The 21,341-nt window shown below is 43.1% G+C and overlaps 1 protein-coding gene across 2 annotated transcripts in view; it reads right to left on the bottom strand.

Moving 5' to 3' along the window:
* Positions 1-21,341, bottom strand: part of DOCK1 (dedicator of cytokinesis 1) — a 263,271-nt gene that overhangs the window by 66,752 nt on the left and 175,178 nt on the right. For both annotated transcript variants that reach the window (XM_015632986.3, XM_015632987.3), the window contains exons 30-32: positions 8,534-8,612; positions 7,984-8,084; positions 5,024-5,082 (exon numbers count right to left, since the gene is read on the bottom strand). In XM_015632986.3, coding sequence (XP_015488472.1) covers positions 5,024-5,082; positions 7,984-8,084; positions 8,534-8,612 — 239 coding nt within the window. The remainder of the gene's footprint in view (positions 1-5,023; positions 5,083-7,983; positions 8,085-8,533; positions 8,613-21,341) is intronic.

The following is a 21,341-nucleotide window of genomic DNA, read 5'->3' as shown; positions in this document are numbered from 1 at the left end:
CCACCCCTGCAGGGACACCTTCCACCATCCCAGGTGGCTCCAGCCTGGCCTTGGGCACTGCCAGGGATCCAGGGGCAGCCCCAGCTGCTCTGGGCACCCTGTCCTGGTGTTCCCTCTCCTCACTGTGCAGTGGTGCTGCAGCAGCACAGCCCTGAGAGCTCAGGCAGAAGCTCAGGAAACACGAACACAGACACATTTCTCCATCAGCAACAGGCTGGGATCCCCTGGGAGCTCAGGCCAGAGCTGGGGATGCTCCTCACAAATGCCCTGTTAGGGTTGTTCACAACCAGCTTCAAACACTGTTTCTACACCCAGTACTGTGCTTCAGACCAGATTCTTTGGAGTCCAGTCCTCAGTTTCCTCCAGCTCTCAAACTCTCCCTTCCCACTGCAGTTACCAGTGGACAGAAACAGATTTCAACTCATTTTTATTCCACTGCACTTCACCACTGTGACAGTAACCAGTGAAGTCTTTAATTGGTAGTTTCACTTTGACCAGAACTATCATAAATCTCAACAAATGTAATCAAGAAAAATCTTTTACCACCAAAACATGCTCCTTTTTTTAGCAGATATAATTTAAGTTCCTTGATTTGGCAAACTCCTGAATCCTATTAGTGTTAGCAATCAGATCAGGGCAAATTAATACTCAACGAAAATGGTGACTTTGGGTGCTGCTGCAGTGCTGGGACCTGCTCAGGAACATCAAATGAGAGGCCTAAAGCTTCCCTCAGTCTGCTACAAGGATTATTACACTGGGGCTCTCAGGTGACAGATTTCTTGTGTTATGCCTGAGGAGTGCCAGAGTCAATATTGCAGAAAACAAATAACGGTGACAAAAGCTGTTCATCACGCGCTGACTGAACACTGTGAGCTCTCCCTGTGCCACACAGAGCTCCTCCACTGCCTCAAGCACAGGAATCCCCTCAGAAGAGGAACATCTTTTCAACCTGAGATGTGAAAAATCCACACAAGATTAAGTCTTGGGTTTGATGATGATGTTTGCAGCTCTCTGGGGGAAGGCCCTGCAGTGGGAGCCCTGGGTGATGTCCGTGCCACACACGGTGACACCCATGGGCTTGCTGTGACAACCAGATCCTGGCAGATGCTGGGCCACTGAAGAAACCATTGGGAGCAAAGAAGGAAGGAAAACAATCCTCCCCTGGCCCCCTAAGGCATCCATCCCTCTGTCTGATAAACAACCCAGCAAAGAATTCACCTTTTTCTTCTCTGCAGGAGTGTGGGAACTCCCACGCAGAGACTCCAAATGTGACGAGTCTGGGAGAAAACTGAGGAGTCTCTACTGAAAACCAACTTGTGCAGCTGCTTTAGGAATCACATGTGAAAAAAGGCACCTTTGGACATGCAGAACCTGCCCCTTGCAGCATCTCCTGCCTGGCTCACACAGCAGGAAGGGACCTGATCACAAACCAACCCCAAGGAGCTCTCCTTGCTGGCTAAGGTGTGATCCTCATTTCCCACACTCTTCCCATTTCAATCTGGGCCACAATGACCTGGAGTAATTATCCAGCAGCCTCCCCTGTCCCCTGGGCCGGCTGGGAACACGCCTGACTAACGCAGAGAAGGTGATGTGCAATGACTTCTCTTTACATAACAACCCAAGTTCAGAGCTATTTTTAACCCTGGCCTTCCCTCCAACCACATGGAGGGCCCTGTCCAGACACCTTTGGTGACGTCAGGCCCTGGCAGGGATGGTGGCACTGGCTGGAGGACACCAGCACCATTCATTCCCCTTCACCTTGAGGAGTTTCTCCACTTCCCCCCAGCTGTTCCAGATGTCACCAGCAGCAGCTCTGCCCTCAGAGCCACCATTCCTGGCCACCCTTCCCAGCAGGATGTCCTCTGGAATGTCACCTCCATCCCCCTGGCACGGTGGGATCCATTCACCACCACACCCCTGTGCCCACCAGCTCCAGCAGACCCTTGCTTCTAAATTCCATCCCAAAACCTTTTTCAGTGCCTGGTTTTTGACTTCCTGCATTTCCAAGCCAGGCCATGGCCTGTTTGATGCTTTTTTCATCCTTAATGTCTCAGCAAACTTTAAGAAGCCCCAGCTTCAACAAAACAGTGACTCCAAGCAAGGCATTTTAAAGTTCAGGTTGTGGTATGGAAGGAAAAAAGCCTCTGAAGTGCTGTTCTGCACTATAAATGTTATTTTAATTTTTTTTCCTGCTCATAAAAATAGGAAGGTGTGACTACTGAGGCCTCCCCTGCGTCACAAACAGGCAGCCAAGTAAAAACTTTAAGAATTCTTATTTTACTATTAAGTTTCAGAAAAAAATTATACTCTGAAATGTGTATTATAGCTGGAGGACTGCCTTTTTCCCAGCTGGGGAGTTTTAACTCGGCAGGCATCGTGTGTTAATCATGGTATTTAGAAACAAAACCTGATGAGACTAAATATTAATTTTTGAGGCTTTTCTATACCCTTTAATCCATAAATCAAAAGTCAGGGTGGTTTGGTTTCATCACATCTCATGCACCACAGCACAGACATAAAAATCCTGTGCTCAAGAATTCCAGAATTCCAGACTTTCACTTCTTCTGGTTTAGTTTCTGAACATACACATGAATAATTTGATTAATGCAGTGTAGCTTCCAAGATAAAAGTGTCAGGCACCCTGCAATCGATTCCCATGCAGTGGGAAGTTGGAATTCCCTCTTAATTGATGCTGTGACACAGATGAGATTGGTGAGGAGCCAGAAGTTAAACGTGATCCATGAGTTTAACGTGCACTCTCTGTGTGACAAAGAAGATGAGGAAAAGCAAGGTGCTGCTCAGGAGAAGCACAAAGGCTGCCTTGGACTGCAGTCCTCACATTTACCTTTCTCTCCCAGCTTTTCTTGGGAAGAGCAGCAATTTCCTGACTCCCAAATGTGGGATTTTGGCATTAATGGATCTTAGAGAGTCACAGGTATTAAAGCTTGAGGAGGCCATAGAGGCATCTTACCTAGATAATCTCCATTTATAAAAAATCCATTAAAAATAAAAGGCTTTCATGACAGCACAGAAAGAAATATTAAAGAAAACACTACCCCTTGTGCCAACTGATTCCCAAAACTCCAGGGGAAATTATTATCCTTGTTAATGGTGAGAAACAGAACCCTGGAGCAACTAAATAACCTGCAAAGAGCAGAGAGTGACAGCAGCAGTAGTGAAAAGCACAATGCACTGCACAAAGCCCAGCCTGGATAAAACAACCTCAGTTAACAACAGCTGGATGGAAAAGTCTGCACCAAACTTTCTACTTTCAGTCCAGTAAATTCTGGGAAAAGTTTAAGAAGCTGTAAGAATCTACAGAGGGCAGAAAATATTAGTGAGGAGAAAAGGTGGCTGAGGGAGCTGGGAAGGGGCTGGAGAATTCCTGAGGAGCTGGGAAGGGGCTGGAGAATTCCTGAGGGAGCTGGGAAGGGGCTGGAGAATTCCTGAGGAGCTGGGAAGGGGCTCAGGCTGGAGCAAAGGAGGCTCAGGGGAAATTTCTGGCTCTGCACAAGTCCCTGGCAGGAGGGGACAGCCGGGGGGATTTGGGATCTGCTCCCAGGGAACAGGGACAGGAGGAGAGGGAACGGGCTCAGGATGGGCCAGGGCAGGCTCAGGGGGGATATTTGGGAAAATTTCTTCACCAAAATGATTTACAAGCACTGGAAGGGGCTGCTCAGAGCAGTGCTGGACTGCCCATCCCTGGAGGGATTTAAAACCCATGTGGATGTGGCACTTGGGGACATGAGGCACTGGTGACCTTGGCAGTGCTGGGCTGGACTCAACCTTTCCCAACCTTAACAATTCCAAGACTCCACAACTGTGGGCCTGGAAGAGAGAAGGATTTGGCTAATTACTCACCCAGAGGCTGGCAGCATCCCACGCTGGGTGATGCAGCAGCAGGCACGACACTGATTTTATTACCTGCCTGTCAAGCCACATCTCAGTCGTGCACTAAGCTCTAATCTGTTCTCCAGACATTTAATTCACCAAAGATGCTTCTAATAAAAGTGAACTCGGCTGCTCTCTGAAGCCTTTTCTCATCATTCCAGCAGATAGGATGCAAATTCTGTGATATCAAATACTTATGAACCCTTGGCACTCTCTTCTCTTAGAGATGCCGAGGTTTTTCAACTCTCAGCAACAACAGCTCAGCCAGAGATAGAAGTGAAGTGGCAAACGCGTTTATTTCTGATCATTTAAGGAAGTTTTGATAAAACTCACAAGAGCTGAAGTGTCTGTGCTGTTAAGCTCAGGAAAATGAAATCTGGCAGACGAGTACACTCAGGTCACAGTAAATATTCAGTTTTTCATGAAATTCAATCCCTGTACAGGCAAATTATACCCAGGGAGCAGCCCAGGCTGGAGAGAGGCAGAGCTGCCTCATTTACCCACGAGCTCCAGGGAGACCCAACTTCCCAGGCTCTCCTCAGTCACTGATGCAGCCACACAAGGCTGAAAAGCAGAGTTTAAGCAGAATTTCTAGGCTGAGGTACTGAGAACCCTTGGACACATCCATTTTGCTACAGTCCCAGGTACTGCATCCTCAAAATATATATATATATATAAATATATGAATACACATATATAAATGTGTGTGTACAGATATTTTTAAGGGGAAAAAAAATTTCCATTGAATAGGTATCACCATAACAAGGGCTTTGTGTTCAGCAAGAGGATGAAACCCACAAAAACCACGAGACACATAAATATTAACAAGAGTGAAGTGCCTTCCCAGATGGTGAATTAAATATGCAGAGGTGGCTTGATTTCTTGAATCACCTGGTTTTTAAAAGCTTTCTGCAGGCATGCTTTAGTTTCAAGAGAAAGCAAATTCATTTTAGAGAATCATGGGGTGGTTTGGGTTGGAAGGGACATCAAAGGCACATTCCATGGGCACAAACACCTTCCATTGAGCAGGTTGCTCCAAATCCCATCCAAGCTGGCACTGGATTTTTCCAGGAATTTCCCTCTAAATTGTTTTTTGGGAAGACTGAAGGCAACAGGTGCTTAGGATACTTACCCAGGTTGTACCACATGTCCCTGATCTCAAACCCAATCTGCCTTCTCATGTCCCCGTACCTTAAAAAAGGAGAACACAACCAACATTACAACAAAATAAATCTAAGATCTACAAGCAGATAATTCTCATTTTAAAATCAGATTCACAGCCTCCAAAAAGAGAAGAAATTCCAGCACAGGTTCTCAAGTTGGACCCACACTACTGAGATTACCCCCAGCAATGCTTCTGTAAACATCAAAATTTGGAGAAAAAAAAGGGTTTCCAGCCTCAACAATTCCAACATTCCACAGTCCCAGGCAGAGGGGGGAGCCTGGAGCTGGAGACACCAACACCTCCCATCTCCCACCAGGGTCACTTCCCACTCCCCTCCCTCTCCACACCAACACCAGGAGAGCTTTCATGAGTGGAAATCATCCCAAAGCCTTTGTTAACCATGGGATCAGAACTGGAACTGCAGCTCCAAGGCTGCCTTTGCTACATGGAATATTTGCAAGTTAAGGATCATTACTTAAATAACAAGATGAGGCAAACTGTAATATCTGGCAACTTGTAGGATTTCTGGGGGATAATAGTGAGACACCCTGTCATTAATATGGATTAAAGAGAATCTTCTGCATCATTAAGAATCTGTTATTATCTAATGCTTAAATGCAATGTTTAGCAAAACCTACCAATTACAATAATTAAATTTTAATTATTAAATATTTGACGTTTTAATTGAAATATGTACTTAAAAAGATGGGTGAGTGTGATATTGAATTAACTGATTAATTATATCCCTTTTGACACAGAAGTGCCTTCACACAGCAATGAAAGTGCCTCCAGACCATGCATTTATTGAGTCTCGAATTTATTGTCTCAACTCCTGTCTCCAAAACCTGATTAAACTGAAAATAACAATTTGCAAATTCATTATAAACAAAGATTTACAATTTTGCAAACTTTATTAAGCAACCACTTCAAATGACTTAATTTATTTACTTCTATTAGCAGTGAGAAATGCCTGTTGATTCCTAGAATTCCTTCAGTGAGATAAACTGCTCTGTTTATTAGAAAAATCACTCCAAGAAAATTTGTGCCTGTGGTTCCCATCCTGACAAAGAGGAATTATCAGTCCACAAATGTATTTGACAGCAATTTCCAGCCCAATTACAGCTCAGCTTTTGGCTCTTTGTTCAGGTCAGGAGCCTGAGCTGAACTGAAATGTTCTCTAGGTGCTCACTAACACTGGGCAGAGAGAGCAAAGGGATTCTAAATTTAATAAAATAAAAATTGACCTGCAACACCATCTCAATTTCCTAAATAAAATATACCTGCTTTTACAATACCAGCTCAATTTCCTTAAATAAAATATACCTGGCTCTGCAATACCAGCTCATTTTCCATAAGAAAACCTTTATCTATAATGTTATTTATGGTATTTATAGTGCAAGCCCCAAACCCTGAGCTCTGCTTGACACCACTTTTCCACTGAACTTGTAAATATTCCTGTTTCATCAAGGAAGCCCCACGAGTCCCAGGCTGAGCAGATCCTAAAGTGCTTTAAAATTCTCTTTCAAGGCTCAGGTAGAGCACAGCTTCCAAAGGAAACACCTCAAAACTCAGGAGGAAAAAGTGGAGTTTGCAGGGCAAAACTTGGATCCCAAAATTTGGGATGGGATGTGGAGCCTTTCCTGAATTTTCTGGTCAAAACCTATAAGTTACACAAGCAAAAAGCCTTTAAAATCAAGTCACTGCAGCAGTGATGAACCCACTCCCCCTGGGATTTCTCTTATCATAATAATAGACCTGAGTTGGGAAGGTGAAGGGATATAAAATCCATCTTTTCTCTATCTAGACACATTTTATTTATTGTACACACCAGGAGCCTGTGCTGTGCTTGTTCAGGGAATCACAGCTTGGAAATTCCCATTTTTGTGACCTCACTGGCTATGGGAACATCCAGCTTTTATGCCTGCCCTTCCCAGATATTATGCCACAGAAAAAAAGAATCCATACACTCTAAAATCACAAAACTGGCTCTTTTCAGAGCTTGGTGTTAAGTAATAATAATATTAATAATATATTAATACTTGTTAATATTATTATAATAAATAATAATATTAATTATAATATTAAGTAAGAATAATATTAATAATAATATTGGTTTTCACTACTGTGGAACACCAATAAAATGCAGGAGAAATATCAATAGGCCAAGGAGAAAACGGCCTCAGGTTGTGCCAGGGGAGGTTAAATGGAGAGCTGGGAGAATTTCCTTGCTCAGAGGGTGGTCAGGCATTGGAATTGGTTGTTCAGGTGGATTTTCCCACCCCTGGAAGGATTTAAAAGCTGTAAGGTTGTGGCACTTGGGGACATGGGGCAGTGGTGGCCTTGGACTCCGTGATCTTTTCCACCCTTAATCACTGCATTCAAACAAAATCTTCACGTTCCACTCTTATTTCCAGGTTTTTCCTCCCCTTTTGCAGCTTTGCTTTGCTGTGGGATTCTGGCTGGCAGCAGGGTGGTTGGAAGTAGGGAATGGAATCCCTTGGAAGCAGGAAATTCTATCCCAAACCATCCTTCAGGGATAGCCCAGCAGAAACAACCAGAGTCACCAAAATTCCCTCTCAGTGGACATCAGGGATGGACAATAAAGAGCAGTAAAATGAGATTAAGAAGCACAAAGCTGAAGTGATTTCCAAATGCAGTTTTATAACATGTTAACACTTCTGAGGATCTTGATTTTCTGCACATCCTGCAGCAGCAAACACTGAATTCATCAGCAGGGAATGGTAAAATGCAGATCTCGATGCCAGGGCAGAAACACACACAACACTTGATTCATGTTTTTCAACCCAACCCTTCATTATCCCCTGATTGCATCTCAATTTGAATAGATTTAGCAAAGAAATTAAACTGAAATGATGGCAATAGACCTCAAGTTCTTGGCCACGATTTAGATGATGAGCAGGACTTACTTGTTAAGGATTTTTGCTCTTTTAGCACTTGAAAAATTCTCCAGTTGTAAAGATTCTTGTGTGAGAAAAGCAACAGCCAGGTGGAAATAGTTGTTCCAGAGCTGAAAGCCCCCAAAATGACAAGAAGAGATTCCATTAATTCTCTGAAATGTTCCTCTACACACCTACAAAACAACTTAAAAGTCTCTAAATTATGCACATAAATATTTAAAGGAGAAAAGAACAGACACCACAGAGATGGTGTTTCTTGATAAATTCTTAATACTCCTCGTTGCCTTTATGTTTCCAACAAATCTTCCCCAGCTACAAATCCCAGTTCTTTGTGTTTTGATGATTCAAGCAGAATCCCAACCCAAACCCTGCTGTGATTCTGTGATTCCATGACAAGAGCCACAAGTCAGGAATGGATCACAGCACCTGCTCAGCCTGGAATGATTTAACTGGGATAACTGGGATTCACAACCATGAATAAACCCAACAGAACGACATGTTTAGGGCAGAAATTACATTAATATCATTTATTCCATTAAAACAGGGAGTTTTTTCTTACCTGTAACTCAAAGTTGGCTTGATCAAGGAATTTTTTGTTTAGCATATCTGCATACTGATTAATTGCTCGCAGGAAGACTCTGAAAGATCAAGAGAAAATTACATAATTACACACTTCTGGGGTACCTTTGTATATTTGGCATCCCAATTAGACACAAAATCCGAGTCTGTCTGGAAAGTGAAGTTTGAGGCTGATACTTGAAAAGCAGTGTGATCTCACCACTGGTAAGTGTACAGAATTCTATGCAGATGTTCTCCAAATTAATCAAGTAAATTAGCATATGCAGAAACACAGGGAGTGTTTGGGATAAAATCACTTGTCTTTAAAATATCTTTTCATAATCAAGAGATCATTAAAAATTCAGTTTATTAGCACTAGATAGACATATATTTTTAAAGTTACAGTGTTGTGTCTAACTCAGATCTACAACTGGTTGTGTTTTAACTTGAAGGTCAAGAAAAACACATTTTTAAACACATGAGGCAAGAAAAAAAAAAAAAAAATCCACTTATGGTACAACAGAAATGCCACTGAAGGACAATCTTTAAAACACTGTTCACTGCTCTATTTCCAAAATGCTAATTCAGTACCCACTGTAGTTTCTGGAGGTTCTAAAATGCCTCTTAAATTGCAAAAGGAGTTGGCCTGACAAGCTTGAAAGAGAAAACCAAATGGCACAGGAGAAGTAGGGCACTACATATTCATGGTGCTGAAAAATAAACTGATTATTCCTGGGTAGCCTGATCTCCATTTTCAAAACAAACATGAGATTCCCCCTGCAAAATTGAAATTTATGCTGTGCAGCTGCCAGCTAATGCCCAGACAAATGAGCTGCTCTTTGGGGAGAGAGATTTGTGTCTGCTCAGAGTCCCCAAAAATGACAAAAACCCCTCCTGACATGTTCTGGGTTTGGTTTTCCTCTACCCCAAAACCAATCTTAAAAAAGAAAGTTCACTACTGCAAATAAAGAAGTTGATTTTTCCTTCAGGCTGGCCAAAAAAAAAAACAACCAAAAAAAACCCCAGAATTATTTAAAATAAACCAGCTAGAAAGGATTTGTGATGAATTTAAGATACTTAGCAATTTCTCCTGAAAAAAAATAATTAATATTTAGCTGAAAGTTTGATATCTAAGAGAAAAGAAGCCTCCAGAAAACACATGGGCAACATGATGAACACAGACATTATTTATATATAATTATTAATGGGCAGTATGTTGCCAAGTGATTATTTATGAACATACTGATGTATTTATATAAATATATCAATATGTGCATAAATTCATAAAAAGATCAATATGTACATAAATCCATCAGGATGCTATGAGTGTTTATTTATTTATATGTTGAAATAAATTAGTAAAGGGAAAAAAATTTTATGTCACTGGGATGTATCTTAGTATAAGGTCAGATCATCCCCATGGCAGACTTAGGGAGGAGAAAGAAAGGATCTAAATGAGAAAATTAAAATTAGAAAGGAAAACACAAAATATAATTAAAATATTAAAGTATTTTTAAAATATAAGCAAATAAACATTGAAATATAAGCAAATATACATAAAACTCCAGTCCATACATCCATACAGGTGTGTTTTATAATATTATTATTTATAATTAAGATGACAGAGGCATTTCTGCACTGGCACCCAGCACACCCAAGGAGGGATTTCAGCACCTCAGCCCATATTCAGCATCTCTGGCAGTGTTTTGGGCAAGAGATTCATGAAGAGATTTTATAAATGAGCTGAACCCAGCACACAAACAAACACCCTGCACTGCTCCAGAATATACAGATGGGAGATCTATGATTCAATTACTGAGCTGTAGCACAAACTAAGATTGAAATCCAAGTTATCTGTGTGATCAGACAATCACCACTTTTATCCTCTCCTTATCCCTGCTTTGTGCTTTTGCAAGCTGATAACACCACGAGATGTGCAAATCTTCCCCCAGAATGAACAATTTGGTGCAGCCAGGGCTGCTCCCTCATGGACATCAAAACCCTTCCAACCCCAACTTAACAACACTGCCTTGAGACATCACTGTAATGTATTTCATCTACTCCATCTAATTAAGCTTTGGCACAATCTCATTACTTTAGATACCATTCTTTTTCTTTCAATTGTAACTCTTGTTTTTTTTTCCTTATATTAATTCCAACAAAGAATAAATAATACAAGTTCTGCTGTGTTTTCCACAGCAAAGGAGCAGAGCATGGAACATGTGTCCAACTGGAATTAAATAACCCCTGGGTGTTTAATTAAAATTCCCTGGGTGTCAGGGAATTCCTCCCATTTTCCATAAGGAACAGCCCAAAGAAGAGGTGGAGAGATTTAATGGTGATTTTTGAATTACTGAAATCCCAATTTATTTTTGATTTGATCAATCCTTCTGTGACTGGATAAAACATCTCTCACATTGGTCAGTGAAGAAATCACAGTGACAGCCAACAGAACATCACCATCATAATCATTATATAATAATGATATTTAATTCATTATTGTTTATTAAATTATTAATATTATTATCATTATCATTATTACTATTACTCCTACTACAATTATTACAGCCTATCTTCATTTGCAAATCAAATGTCATGGCAAACCTCACAGCATTTTTCAGGATATTTCAGCACCTCCAGTGCCAAGAGCAAATAGCAAAATTAAGGGTTTTTTTTTTTATCTAATGAAGTTAATTAAAAAAAATATATTTGTTAAAATATCAGCAAGAGGAAGTAGCAAGTTGCAAGATCAGTACTCTGAAGAGAGAATTTCAATAGTAAAAAATCACACTGGATGAATTCTTGGCTATAACCTGGGCAATACTTTGTTATCACCTGGGAAGTTGCTGCAACTCATGAATATAAAACCAGTTCAAGTTTATGCCCAAATAAAAATTGAAAGAGGAAGCTGAAATATTTTATCATTCCAGGTGTTAGTTAAATCCTCTTCCTCCTCCAAAGCAAGTCCTGACAATTTTCAGTAACTTCACTGTCAAAAGTTAGAGAAAATGGAAAATGAAGCAAAAAGCAGCTCTTCAGAATAACCCAATTAACCAAAAGCAAGAGTTCTGTACTGAAGAAGAAAGGAATTGGCTGGTGGAACTCCCAAGGATAAAAGGTGGACTTGGACATCACTGGGCCAAGGGATAAATAATCAAAACTCTCAGCTGGACAGCATCCCTTGCAGTGCCAGCCCTTATCTTGCTGTAATTAATAACCAAGATTGGCTCCCAGTTGCGTGCACATAAAAAGAAGTGCTCTTCTTGAAATTCAGTTTCAATGAACAAAAGAATTTATTATCCATGTCAGGAAGAGCCACGGAAGTTAAACTTTGAAAAAGGGAGAAGTTCAGAGCCTGGAACCCAACACAATGGGCTCTGCTGCCATGTAAGACAACAAAACCTAATCCCAATGTATTGGGGAAGATTTGTGAGACAAAAGACTTTATCAACCCAATTAAAAGCAGGAAATTAACATTTTCTATGATGTGCTTGGAATATGATTACAGAAGGAAGCCACTTCAGGATATGTGGAAGACAGAAGGGCATAAAAATCCAGCAAAGAACAAACTCAACACCCAGGACAGAGAAGGTTTTTGTGTGAGCTCTGGGGAAGGGGCATGGGATGGCTCCAAGGGAATCCATAGATTGGTGTTGTCTCCTCTGCTGTAGTTTGATCCTCTGAGGCAGGGACTGGCCTCTTATTCTGTGTTTGGAGACCTTGCACAGACCAGAACTGGATTCACTTTGGGTGGGAGGGACCTTAAATCCCACCCCAGCCATGGCAGGGACACCTTCCCCTGTCCCAGCTGCTCCAGCCCCAATGTCCAGCCTGGCCTTGGGCACTGCCAGGGATCCAGGGGCAGCNGGGACACCTTCCCCTGTCCCAGCTGCTCCAGCCCCAATGTCCAGCCTGGCCTTGGGCACTGCCAGGGATCCAGGGGCAGCCCCAGCTGCTCTGGGAATTCCATCCCAGCCCCTGCCCACCCTGCCAGGAACAATCCCTGCCCAAAATCCCATCTAAACCCACCCACTGTCAGTTTAAAGCCATTTCCCTTTTTCCCTCCCCCTCCAGGCACTTGTCTCAAGTCTCTTCAACTCTCCTGGAATACCTGAGGGACACCTTAAGGTATCCCCAGAACCTTTTCTCTTCACCAGGCTCTTCTGGCATTCCATCCCTGTTTTTGCACTTCCTGACCAGACCTGCCCCAGCTGTCCATGGTCCAGCAGGAACAGTGAACTGCCCACCACCTTTTGAATGTGACATAAAAGTGTGGCTGAGAGCTCAGCCGAGAGAAGCCAGGGAAAAGGAGATGGAGGAAACCACAGCAGAGGTCAACACTAGGAAATACAGGTACTAAAAAGCAGAAATTCTCAAAAAACCAAACCAAAAACCCAGGTGAGCAAATCTCAGTGATCTGTCTGGCTCCACTCAGCTTGCCCTGCCTTGGGCAGTCCCCATTTCTCCACTCCTCCCCCTTTCCAGCTCTCATTCCAGTTAATCCATCTGGGAATGTGCTGCTGGTTCACAACCTGACTTCAATTTCAACTCCTGACTCCTGGGAATGTTTCCTGCTATTGATTATTATTCACTTCCACTAGGCCTATAGGTGCTTAATTGGTTTGTGGATGCAGAGATTGCTTCACCAAACAGAGCAAAAATTAATGGTTGGATTCTGTAGTTTTCCAAAGGTCCTTTTTTCCCTCCAAACAACCTCACTGCCTCCAGGTGGGAACATACATCAAAGCCTGACTTCCAGTGGCAACTGTAAATGAAGGAGGGACACAGGGATTCCATTTATAAATGGAACAGGAGTCACTGTGCCAAAAAACTTTTTAATTTTAGCTCTTTCTCAGGTTCAGTTGCTTTTTATTCTGCCTTTCTCCCTCCTAATTAGTCAAGTGCCCTGATCTGCTGATGTTTACAAACCTTCTGTGCCCCATTTTCCTCTCACTCAGCCTCTGACATTGTTGGAAAGTATTTGCAGGAGCTCCAGGAGCTGAGGAAAGCTGGGTGCAGGATCTAACACCCATCCAGCTGCCTCTGCAGAAACACTGCTCTGGAGGAATAATCTACAGAGAAATATTTAAAAAGTGGAAATATTTTTACTGCCCATGCCATTTTGCACATTATTTAGTTAGAACAAACACGCAGGGATCTGGATTTACACTGTGTTTATGCAAAATATTTCTGAGAGGAAAATTTCTGACAGAAAAGAAAACAATACAAACTAGGAATGTCCTCCCCACTATTTTTCCTCGAGCAAATATAAAAAAAAAACAAGGAAAAAGAATGAAAGAATGACTTCCTTAATGTCAGAATAATTATCTAAACAAGAATACACAGATACAGCTTAAAGTAATTTCAGTTTAGGTGATAATTTGATAAAAGAGAGGGAATTTGGAGTGAGGTTCTAAAAGGCACTATCATGATGTCATTTCAGTTAATTTAGATGGAAGGATAACGAATGCTTTATTGCAGCTGATCAGCCTTCCTGCACCTCATCATGCTTCCCATGATGAGCCTGAGCTGCTGCTTCTCTGGGAGAATAAAATTCTGTGTTCTTACAGGAGACAGAGTCCTCTTCTCTTGTCAGGCTGTGTGGGAAACACCAGACCTGGAAATCCCAGAGCAGAACCCAAACCTGAGCAAAGGTTTAGGAAGGCACAAACAGCACAGAAAAACCATCTCTGAACACCCCTCACCTCAAACCCCTCCATCCCTCTTGCAAAGCACCATTTTAAACAGGTTTTTTTCTTACATATGAATTTAAAAAAATAAATTTTCCCTGGTATTCAACCTAAATCTCTCCTGGTGTTGTTCCCTCTCCTCCTGTCCCTGTTCCTGGCAGCAGATCCCAAATCCCCCCGGCTGTCCCCTCCTGCCAGGGACTTGTGCAGAGCCAGAAATTTCCCCTGAGCCTCCTTTGCTCCAGCCTGAGCCCCTTCCCAGCTCCCTCAGGAATTCTCCAGCCCCTTCCCAGCTCCTCAGGAATTCTCCAGCCCCTTCCCAGCTCCTCAGGAATTCTCCAGCCCCTTCCCAGCTCCTCAGGAATTCTCCAGCCCCTTCCCAGCTCCCTCAGGAATTCTCCAGCCCCTTCCCAGCTCCCTCAGGAATTCTCCAGCCCCTTCCCAGCTCTGTTCCCTGCCCTGGACACGCTCCAGCCCCTCCAGGTTTGTTTTGTTGAGAAGGGTCCAAAACCACCCCCAGAATTTGAGGTGCCTCACCAGTGCCTCACTGTGAGAGACTCAAAGTCTCTTAATTTTAAGTCTCAGTTTAAATGGCTCAGCTCGAAGGTACCTTTGAATCTCCCCCAGTTTTCTCCTTTCCCAAATTTTGTCTCCTTTCCCTCTTCACCTGCCTTTGCACCTCCAGGCCAACCAGCTGCCCACCTCAAATGAATTAATTTCATTTAACACTTCTTCACATTTACACATCCCTGCCCAGTCCACTTCGTTCTCTTAAAGAACGTTTTGTTTGATTCCTTGCAACATCCTCTAATTCAGCAGGCTAAAGAGCAGTCAAAACTTAGAAAAAAAAAAATTAAAAAAAAAGAAACGAAATCCTTGATAATTTGCTGCCTTTTAAATTACAGTTCCTGGGCTGGGGATGATAATAGCAGAGAGTAATCCCAAAGAAGACTTGCTACTAAATACCCACATTAGCATAATCTCCTCATAATGCCTCCTCCACAGCAGCACAGGTGCTCCATGTCACTTTATTAACCTATTTTCTAACAAATATTTCAGCCCCTGCTTTAGCACATTATCTCTAATCACTGATAGCTCTCCCCTCATTTGTATTCCAGGCCTGGGGCCTGTAAAACAAAGGGGACAGATGAATGAAAAATAACTGATTTACAAAACGCTGAAGGACAAATTTGTGGGCTGACTACCAATAACCAGGGCTCTGCAGGAGGCACTGGGGATTATTTTTCCAAGGTGCCTCTGGAGCTGTGTCCAGGTGGGGTTTGAGTCTCTCCAAGGATTGGGATCTGCTTGGATAACCATGGATCTGACTTTCCATGATGACTTTCAGCGCAGGAAAGAAGAGGCCTTAGCTTTCTGTCCTCTTTTCCAGAGCAACTTTGTCTCCTGGAATTTTATCTAAAATATAACTCCATGGATGGAACCATCCATACTCAATTTTAGCACCTGGAGAATTTTATGGCAGAGTAATAAAAGCTTGGAAATCACGTTTTCTAATGGAAATGCTAGCAGACAATTTAATTTAGGAGTTTTTAGCTAAGGCTACAATGCTGGCAAAGCAGCATCCCTTGCAAGTGGACAGCGTTACTATTCCTCTACTCCAAGGTTATTATTCTAAAGGAAGCAGACTTGCTGAATTCCAAGAGACTTTCTATTGTGGCAGTTGGCAAAAAATCCCAACAGAGCTTGTAATTTCAAACAAATGTAATTTGTTGGAGTGCTGCTGGAAGGGATCTGTGCCATCAGGTGAGTTATTAAACAAGCATTTCATTGTAGTGCAGTGCTCAATAAAATACAGCCAGCCTTTGCTAGGAACAGAAATCATCACCTTCCCTTCTGGAAAGACCAGAGAATCCCAGAAGGGACTTGAAAGCTCATTCAGGGCCACCCTGCCATGGGCAGGGACCCCTTCCACGGTCCCAGGCTGCTCCAAGGCTGCCCTTGGGCACTGCCAGGGATGGAGCAGCCACAGCTGCTCTGTGCCAGGGCCCCAGCACCCAACTTTTCACCTCAGTTCTTGTTTTGACTTGATTTCACAAGGGAATTCAGCCACTTTTTGCAGTGGTACAAATCAATAGAGAAGAAGATGGGTTTTTTTTCCTGTTGCACTGCTTTTCACACAAACATTCAGGCTGGAAAGATAAATCATTACATGAAAAGTAATTCACAGAAAGGTTGGGAAAGGCATCACAGGCAAATTTTCCTTCAAAGCATGGAAGTTCTGGCTGAATCTGGCAAAATGTTTTCAAATACTTGACAGAACCTCACAGTTTGCAGCAGGGGAACCTCCCTTGCTCTGAGCTGACAGCACTGGCCTCTGCTCCTTCCCCATTTCCATGGATACTGGAGGTGATTAAGGCCACTTTAGCTACTTATGGATAAATCAATACAATTGATCTGCTACATTTCAAATTGTTTGGCATTCTCATCCATCTTGCCATCAACTGGCAAGACAATTGCACCTGGCTAAACAAATGTTGTGATGTTGCTCAGGAAAGAATCTCCCTTTTTTTCTGGGGGTATTTAATTCATCAGATTAATGCAGAGAATAGCAATGAGGAAAAAGGAAGCAATCTGCAAAGGTTGGATTATCACATCTTCATTGCTGGGGTAACCAATAAGGTGTGCTGAAGTTCCCCCCAAAATACAAAGTTAATTCTGATAGCAGAAAGTTTCCATGGGAGCCCAGTGATCCCGGTGCCTTACCATGACTTGTGTGTTTTAATCCAAGCAATCACAAGCACAGAGGCACTGCCCACAAGAGCTGAACCTTCACAAAGCTGGAATCCATCTCCCCAGCAGGCACACACAAGCAGAGACTCCCTGGGAAGAGGTTAAAATGTGATTTTTGATAAGAGAAGAGCGGGATAAAGCGCAGCAGCTGCTCTGCCGGGCCGTGCCACGGCTGCTTATGTGGCTGACAGCTCTGTGAAGGGAACACAAATACTGCCAAAGTTAAAAAAACATCCTGCTGGAGCTTTAGGTAAGCCTGTGTTTGATCCAAAAGGTGGCTCTCAGATATTAAAGTGACACAAAACGTTTTAGGGAGGCAGTGGGTGTGTGAAGGAGGGAGCCAAGCGAGACAGGAGCAGCGCTCGCCTCCTGTGCTGGTCCTGCTCACCTCACCCAGCTGTTAACCTCTCTCCAAATAAATCAGCCTGCCTGATACTCTTTGGAGCAGCGAGACAGGAGTGCAATAAATGCTTCCCTAGGATGCTCTGGTACCTGGCAGTATCAGGAATCCCCCCAGCAGGATGGGAGCACAGCCCTGGGTGGCTCTGAGCAGGATTTCTGCTCTGGGGAAGGGTTAAATCACCCTACACACAAGGCACTGCACACTGAAACAGTCCCAGGTGATACAGCACAAAAAGCAGCCCTGCAGGGCACATAATGCCATAAATCAGGTGGGGTTTTTCTGTCCTGCAGGGCAGCAGAGGGACATTGAACACCCCACAAACAGATCCCTTTAAACAGGGGTGTCCCCAAGGGCTGGGGCTGCAGTGCAGTTCTGGGTGGGCTCAAGGCCAGGGAGGATTCAGTGATGCCTTGGACAGGCCAACCCTGCCCAGACATTTCCAGCTGGGGATTAGTTCCTGCCTGGTGAAATCAAAGCCTAAGAGGCAAACACAAGTCAGGGTCACAAAAACACGGCCAAGTGTGTCAATGGGACAAAAGGCTTGAATATAAAATGGTTTATATTAAACAAGTAATGAAACATAATTGTGGATGTAAATCCTTCCCTGGCAGGGTGGGCAGGCCCTGGCACAGGTGCCCAGAGCAGCTGGGGCTGCCCCTGGATCCCTGGCAGTGCCCAAGGCCAGGCTGGACATTGGGGCTGGAGCAGCTGGGACAGGGGAAGGTGTCCCTGCCATGGATGGGGTGGGATGGGGGGGATTTAGGGTGCAGCCCAAGCCAAACCATTCTGGGATTCTCTGCAATCAGGTTCCCCACAATTTATTTTATGCAATACTTTAATTTCACTACCTCTTGTAATCCCAAGTAAGATCTTTAAGCTACCAAACTATGCTGCATGGATAAACAATTGTTAAAACTACAGGAAATTGTAATAGTTTCAATCTGGCTATTGAAATACAAACAGTGCTTCAGAGAGTCACAGGACTAAAATCTGATTTCTGACAGGAGAGTTTGAGACAGTGCAATAACCTCCAGGTACAGCTGCCCTTGGGTGAATCCTCCCCTTCCCAAGGCAGAGACATTTATTTTAAAGTTTATTTTAATATGGACACAGCAATAAGCAAATCTCCAAAATTGTATAAGGCTTATTTACCTGGAATTTGGGATTGGACACCAGCACATTGGAGCACCATCAATCCAATGGGGGATGCAGTGCCAAGGAAGTTAATTCCCACATGGAAAAGTATTCCTGGGCCTCACAAGGACAAGACAACCAGGCAGTCCCTCCACAAAAATCAATGCCCTTGGCTTGGTTCTCCTGCACTGGGGCAAAGTAGTCGGGAACAGGGCCCAAATAACATTTCTGCACAATTTCTGCTCCTTTTATGTTCTTCCCTGGCCTGAATTACACAATTTGGCTCTTTCTAGATAGAAGATTTATAATGCCAATGGCACTGAAAGCCAGCAGCTTCTCTGGGAATAGACTGCAATTATTTGATGGCCTCATAGAAGCGAAAAAACCTAAGTGGGGAAAATTCAGATTAGTCCCAAGAGATTTTCTCACCCAGAAAATGCAACCAAACCAAATGTTCAGGCTGATTTTTTTTACCCAAAGCTTGTGCATGGAGTAACACCTAAAGCCACCCTCATTTTATAGGATTATATTTGAGAATCCCAGAATGGTTTGGGACCATAAAGATCATCCCATTCCATGGGTAGGGATGTGTTCCACAGCCCAGGGTGCTCCAAACTCACCACTCCAGGATTAAACCACTACACAACTCCTTCATCCTTGGCTTGAGTGATGTTTGATCCATGTGGGATGGGCAGCACTTCAGGACATCAGCAAAGCAAGGCCTAACAAAGCTGGGAATGAGCTGAGCGGGATGCAGGGACTAACACTGGGATGCAGAGGGATGCTGGCATCCAGTGACCCGTGAAGGGCAAGAAAAATCTGCTTTTCCAATGGATACTGATGCTTGTGCAGAGCAGATTTGCCAGAGTTTTCAGCTCCATCTGCAGCAGATATTATGGAAAGCCTGGCAGCAGGCAGGAGTGATCTAGGCCAGCGATGATCGATGGGATCAAAGGTTTATACAAGGTAAAAAGCTCCATTTCCTGGATTTTTTCCAGAGAAATTAAAAGCAGAATGGCACACACAGGTTGTCCAGATTTTAAGTAATTCCATCTTTAACATCAGCAATATCCAAACATTGATCCCTGAAAATGGATCCCAAAGGATACTAAAAGTGGCAGCACAAAACCTGGGATATAATTTACAGTGTTACAATCCAAAGCTTTCATGTTACAGGAACCACACAAAAGCCTTCAAAAAGCTTTTGCTTTGGATCACACCCAGAGGCCAAAGAGGTTTGAGAGTCACTGCTGAAGAAGCAGGGATTGAGAAATTCAGGAATTAGCTTTTTCTACCAGGTTTTCAGTTAAAAACAGCACTTTAAAAGAAAACATGCAATAAGTGTTCCATAAATTATTGCAAAAGATTTCGATTTTTTACCCTTTTTACCTAAAAGTGTCATCAGAGATAAAGATTTTTTTCTGCATATTTTAAGACCTTCTTCCTTTTTCTCTCACTTTTTTAGAAATAATTGCCTCTCCCCTTTGATGTTTAGGTTGAGTCATTTAACTTTTACTGGGGAAAATAGTAAAGGGTTTGTGGTTTTTTCAAATCTATACCTAGCTTAATATTAATTTTGGTGTACTAAAACTGGGAAATCCTCACTTTATTAATATTTAAGTTAGATGCTTCTTCTATCCCACACCCAGCATTTAATGGTGCAAATGTGCCTCAAAAATTGTCATTTAGTCCAAGACATATGAGAGAATTAAATGATGACAGCACTGCAATGCTGTTCCTATAACAGGGAGTTAAAGAGCCAAATGTCACTAAAAAGAGAGAAACAGAGGCTTGTGCAGAGCCCTCCTGTGACTGAACTCTTCAAGTGTTGACAGTTTCATCAGAAATTCCCTAATTTCCTTCAGGAAAGCTCCCAACTGGGGCCACAACCACTGCTCAGAGCCTCTCACCTCTCGTGGAATGAGCAAACAGAACTAATCTGCTTTCCATCAACAATTCAGCCTACAAGCCCTCATTAAAAATACTCCCATTAAAAACACAACGTTACAGCCCAGCTACAAATAACTGTGATTTTCTCTGTGCCACCCTAGGATAATTCACTTGTAGAGAAACACAAAGGCAGGATTAAAACCAGCTCGTGGTCCAAATTAACCCTCCATGTATTATTTCTGCAAGACACCACCTTAATTGCAATTATGCATTCGGGGACAAACACGATGCTTTGTTCTTAATTTGTACACAGTAAAACAAATGGGCTTTTAAATGAATGAAAAAAGTAAATATTAGTCTGTGACAAATCATAATTATGGGGTGGTCACAGCTGTTTAAATTGAGTCCTGCTAGGGAATTTCAGGTTATGACAAACACAGAATTTTTTTGGAAGCTGCTCTGGACAGCACAGGAATTTGGGGGATCACTTGGTTTCTTTCTGAATTCCTTTAAAACACATTTACAAGGTCAGGTTTGGAAATCACAGTATTTTAGCACCTTGCTTAGCCTAAATGAATGATGACAGCAGCAGGAACAGCACTCAGCCAGCAGAAGGTGGCATTGGGGACACAGGGCAGTGCTGGCAGCGCTTGGACTCCGTGGTCTTGGAGGATTCTTCTGACCTGAACAATTCCATGGTTTTATAGATCATCTCTGACTTACTCCACCTGCTCCAGCCCTGCATGGATCCAGGGAAATGCAGCAAAGATGAACAGAAAATCATGGAATGATGAAGGTTGGGAAAGCCCTCAAGATCATGGAGTCCAACCATTGCCAGCACTGCCAAGGCCAGCAGTGCCCCGTGTCCCCAGGTGCCACCTCCACACGTTTATTGAGCACTTCCAGGGATGGGGAATCCCTGGGCAGCTGTGCCAGGGCTG

The sequence above is a fragment of the Parus major genome, chromosome 6 (assembly GCF_001522545.3).
Source record: "Parus major isolate Abel chromosome 6, Parus_major1.1, whole genome shotgun sequence".
NCBI lineage: Eukaryota > Metazoa > Chordata > Aves > Passeriformes > Paridae > Parus > Parus major.
The sequence above is the reverse complement of the archived record's forward strand: the minus strand, read 5'-3'. Positions and strand labels throughout refer to the sequence as shown.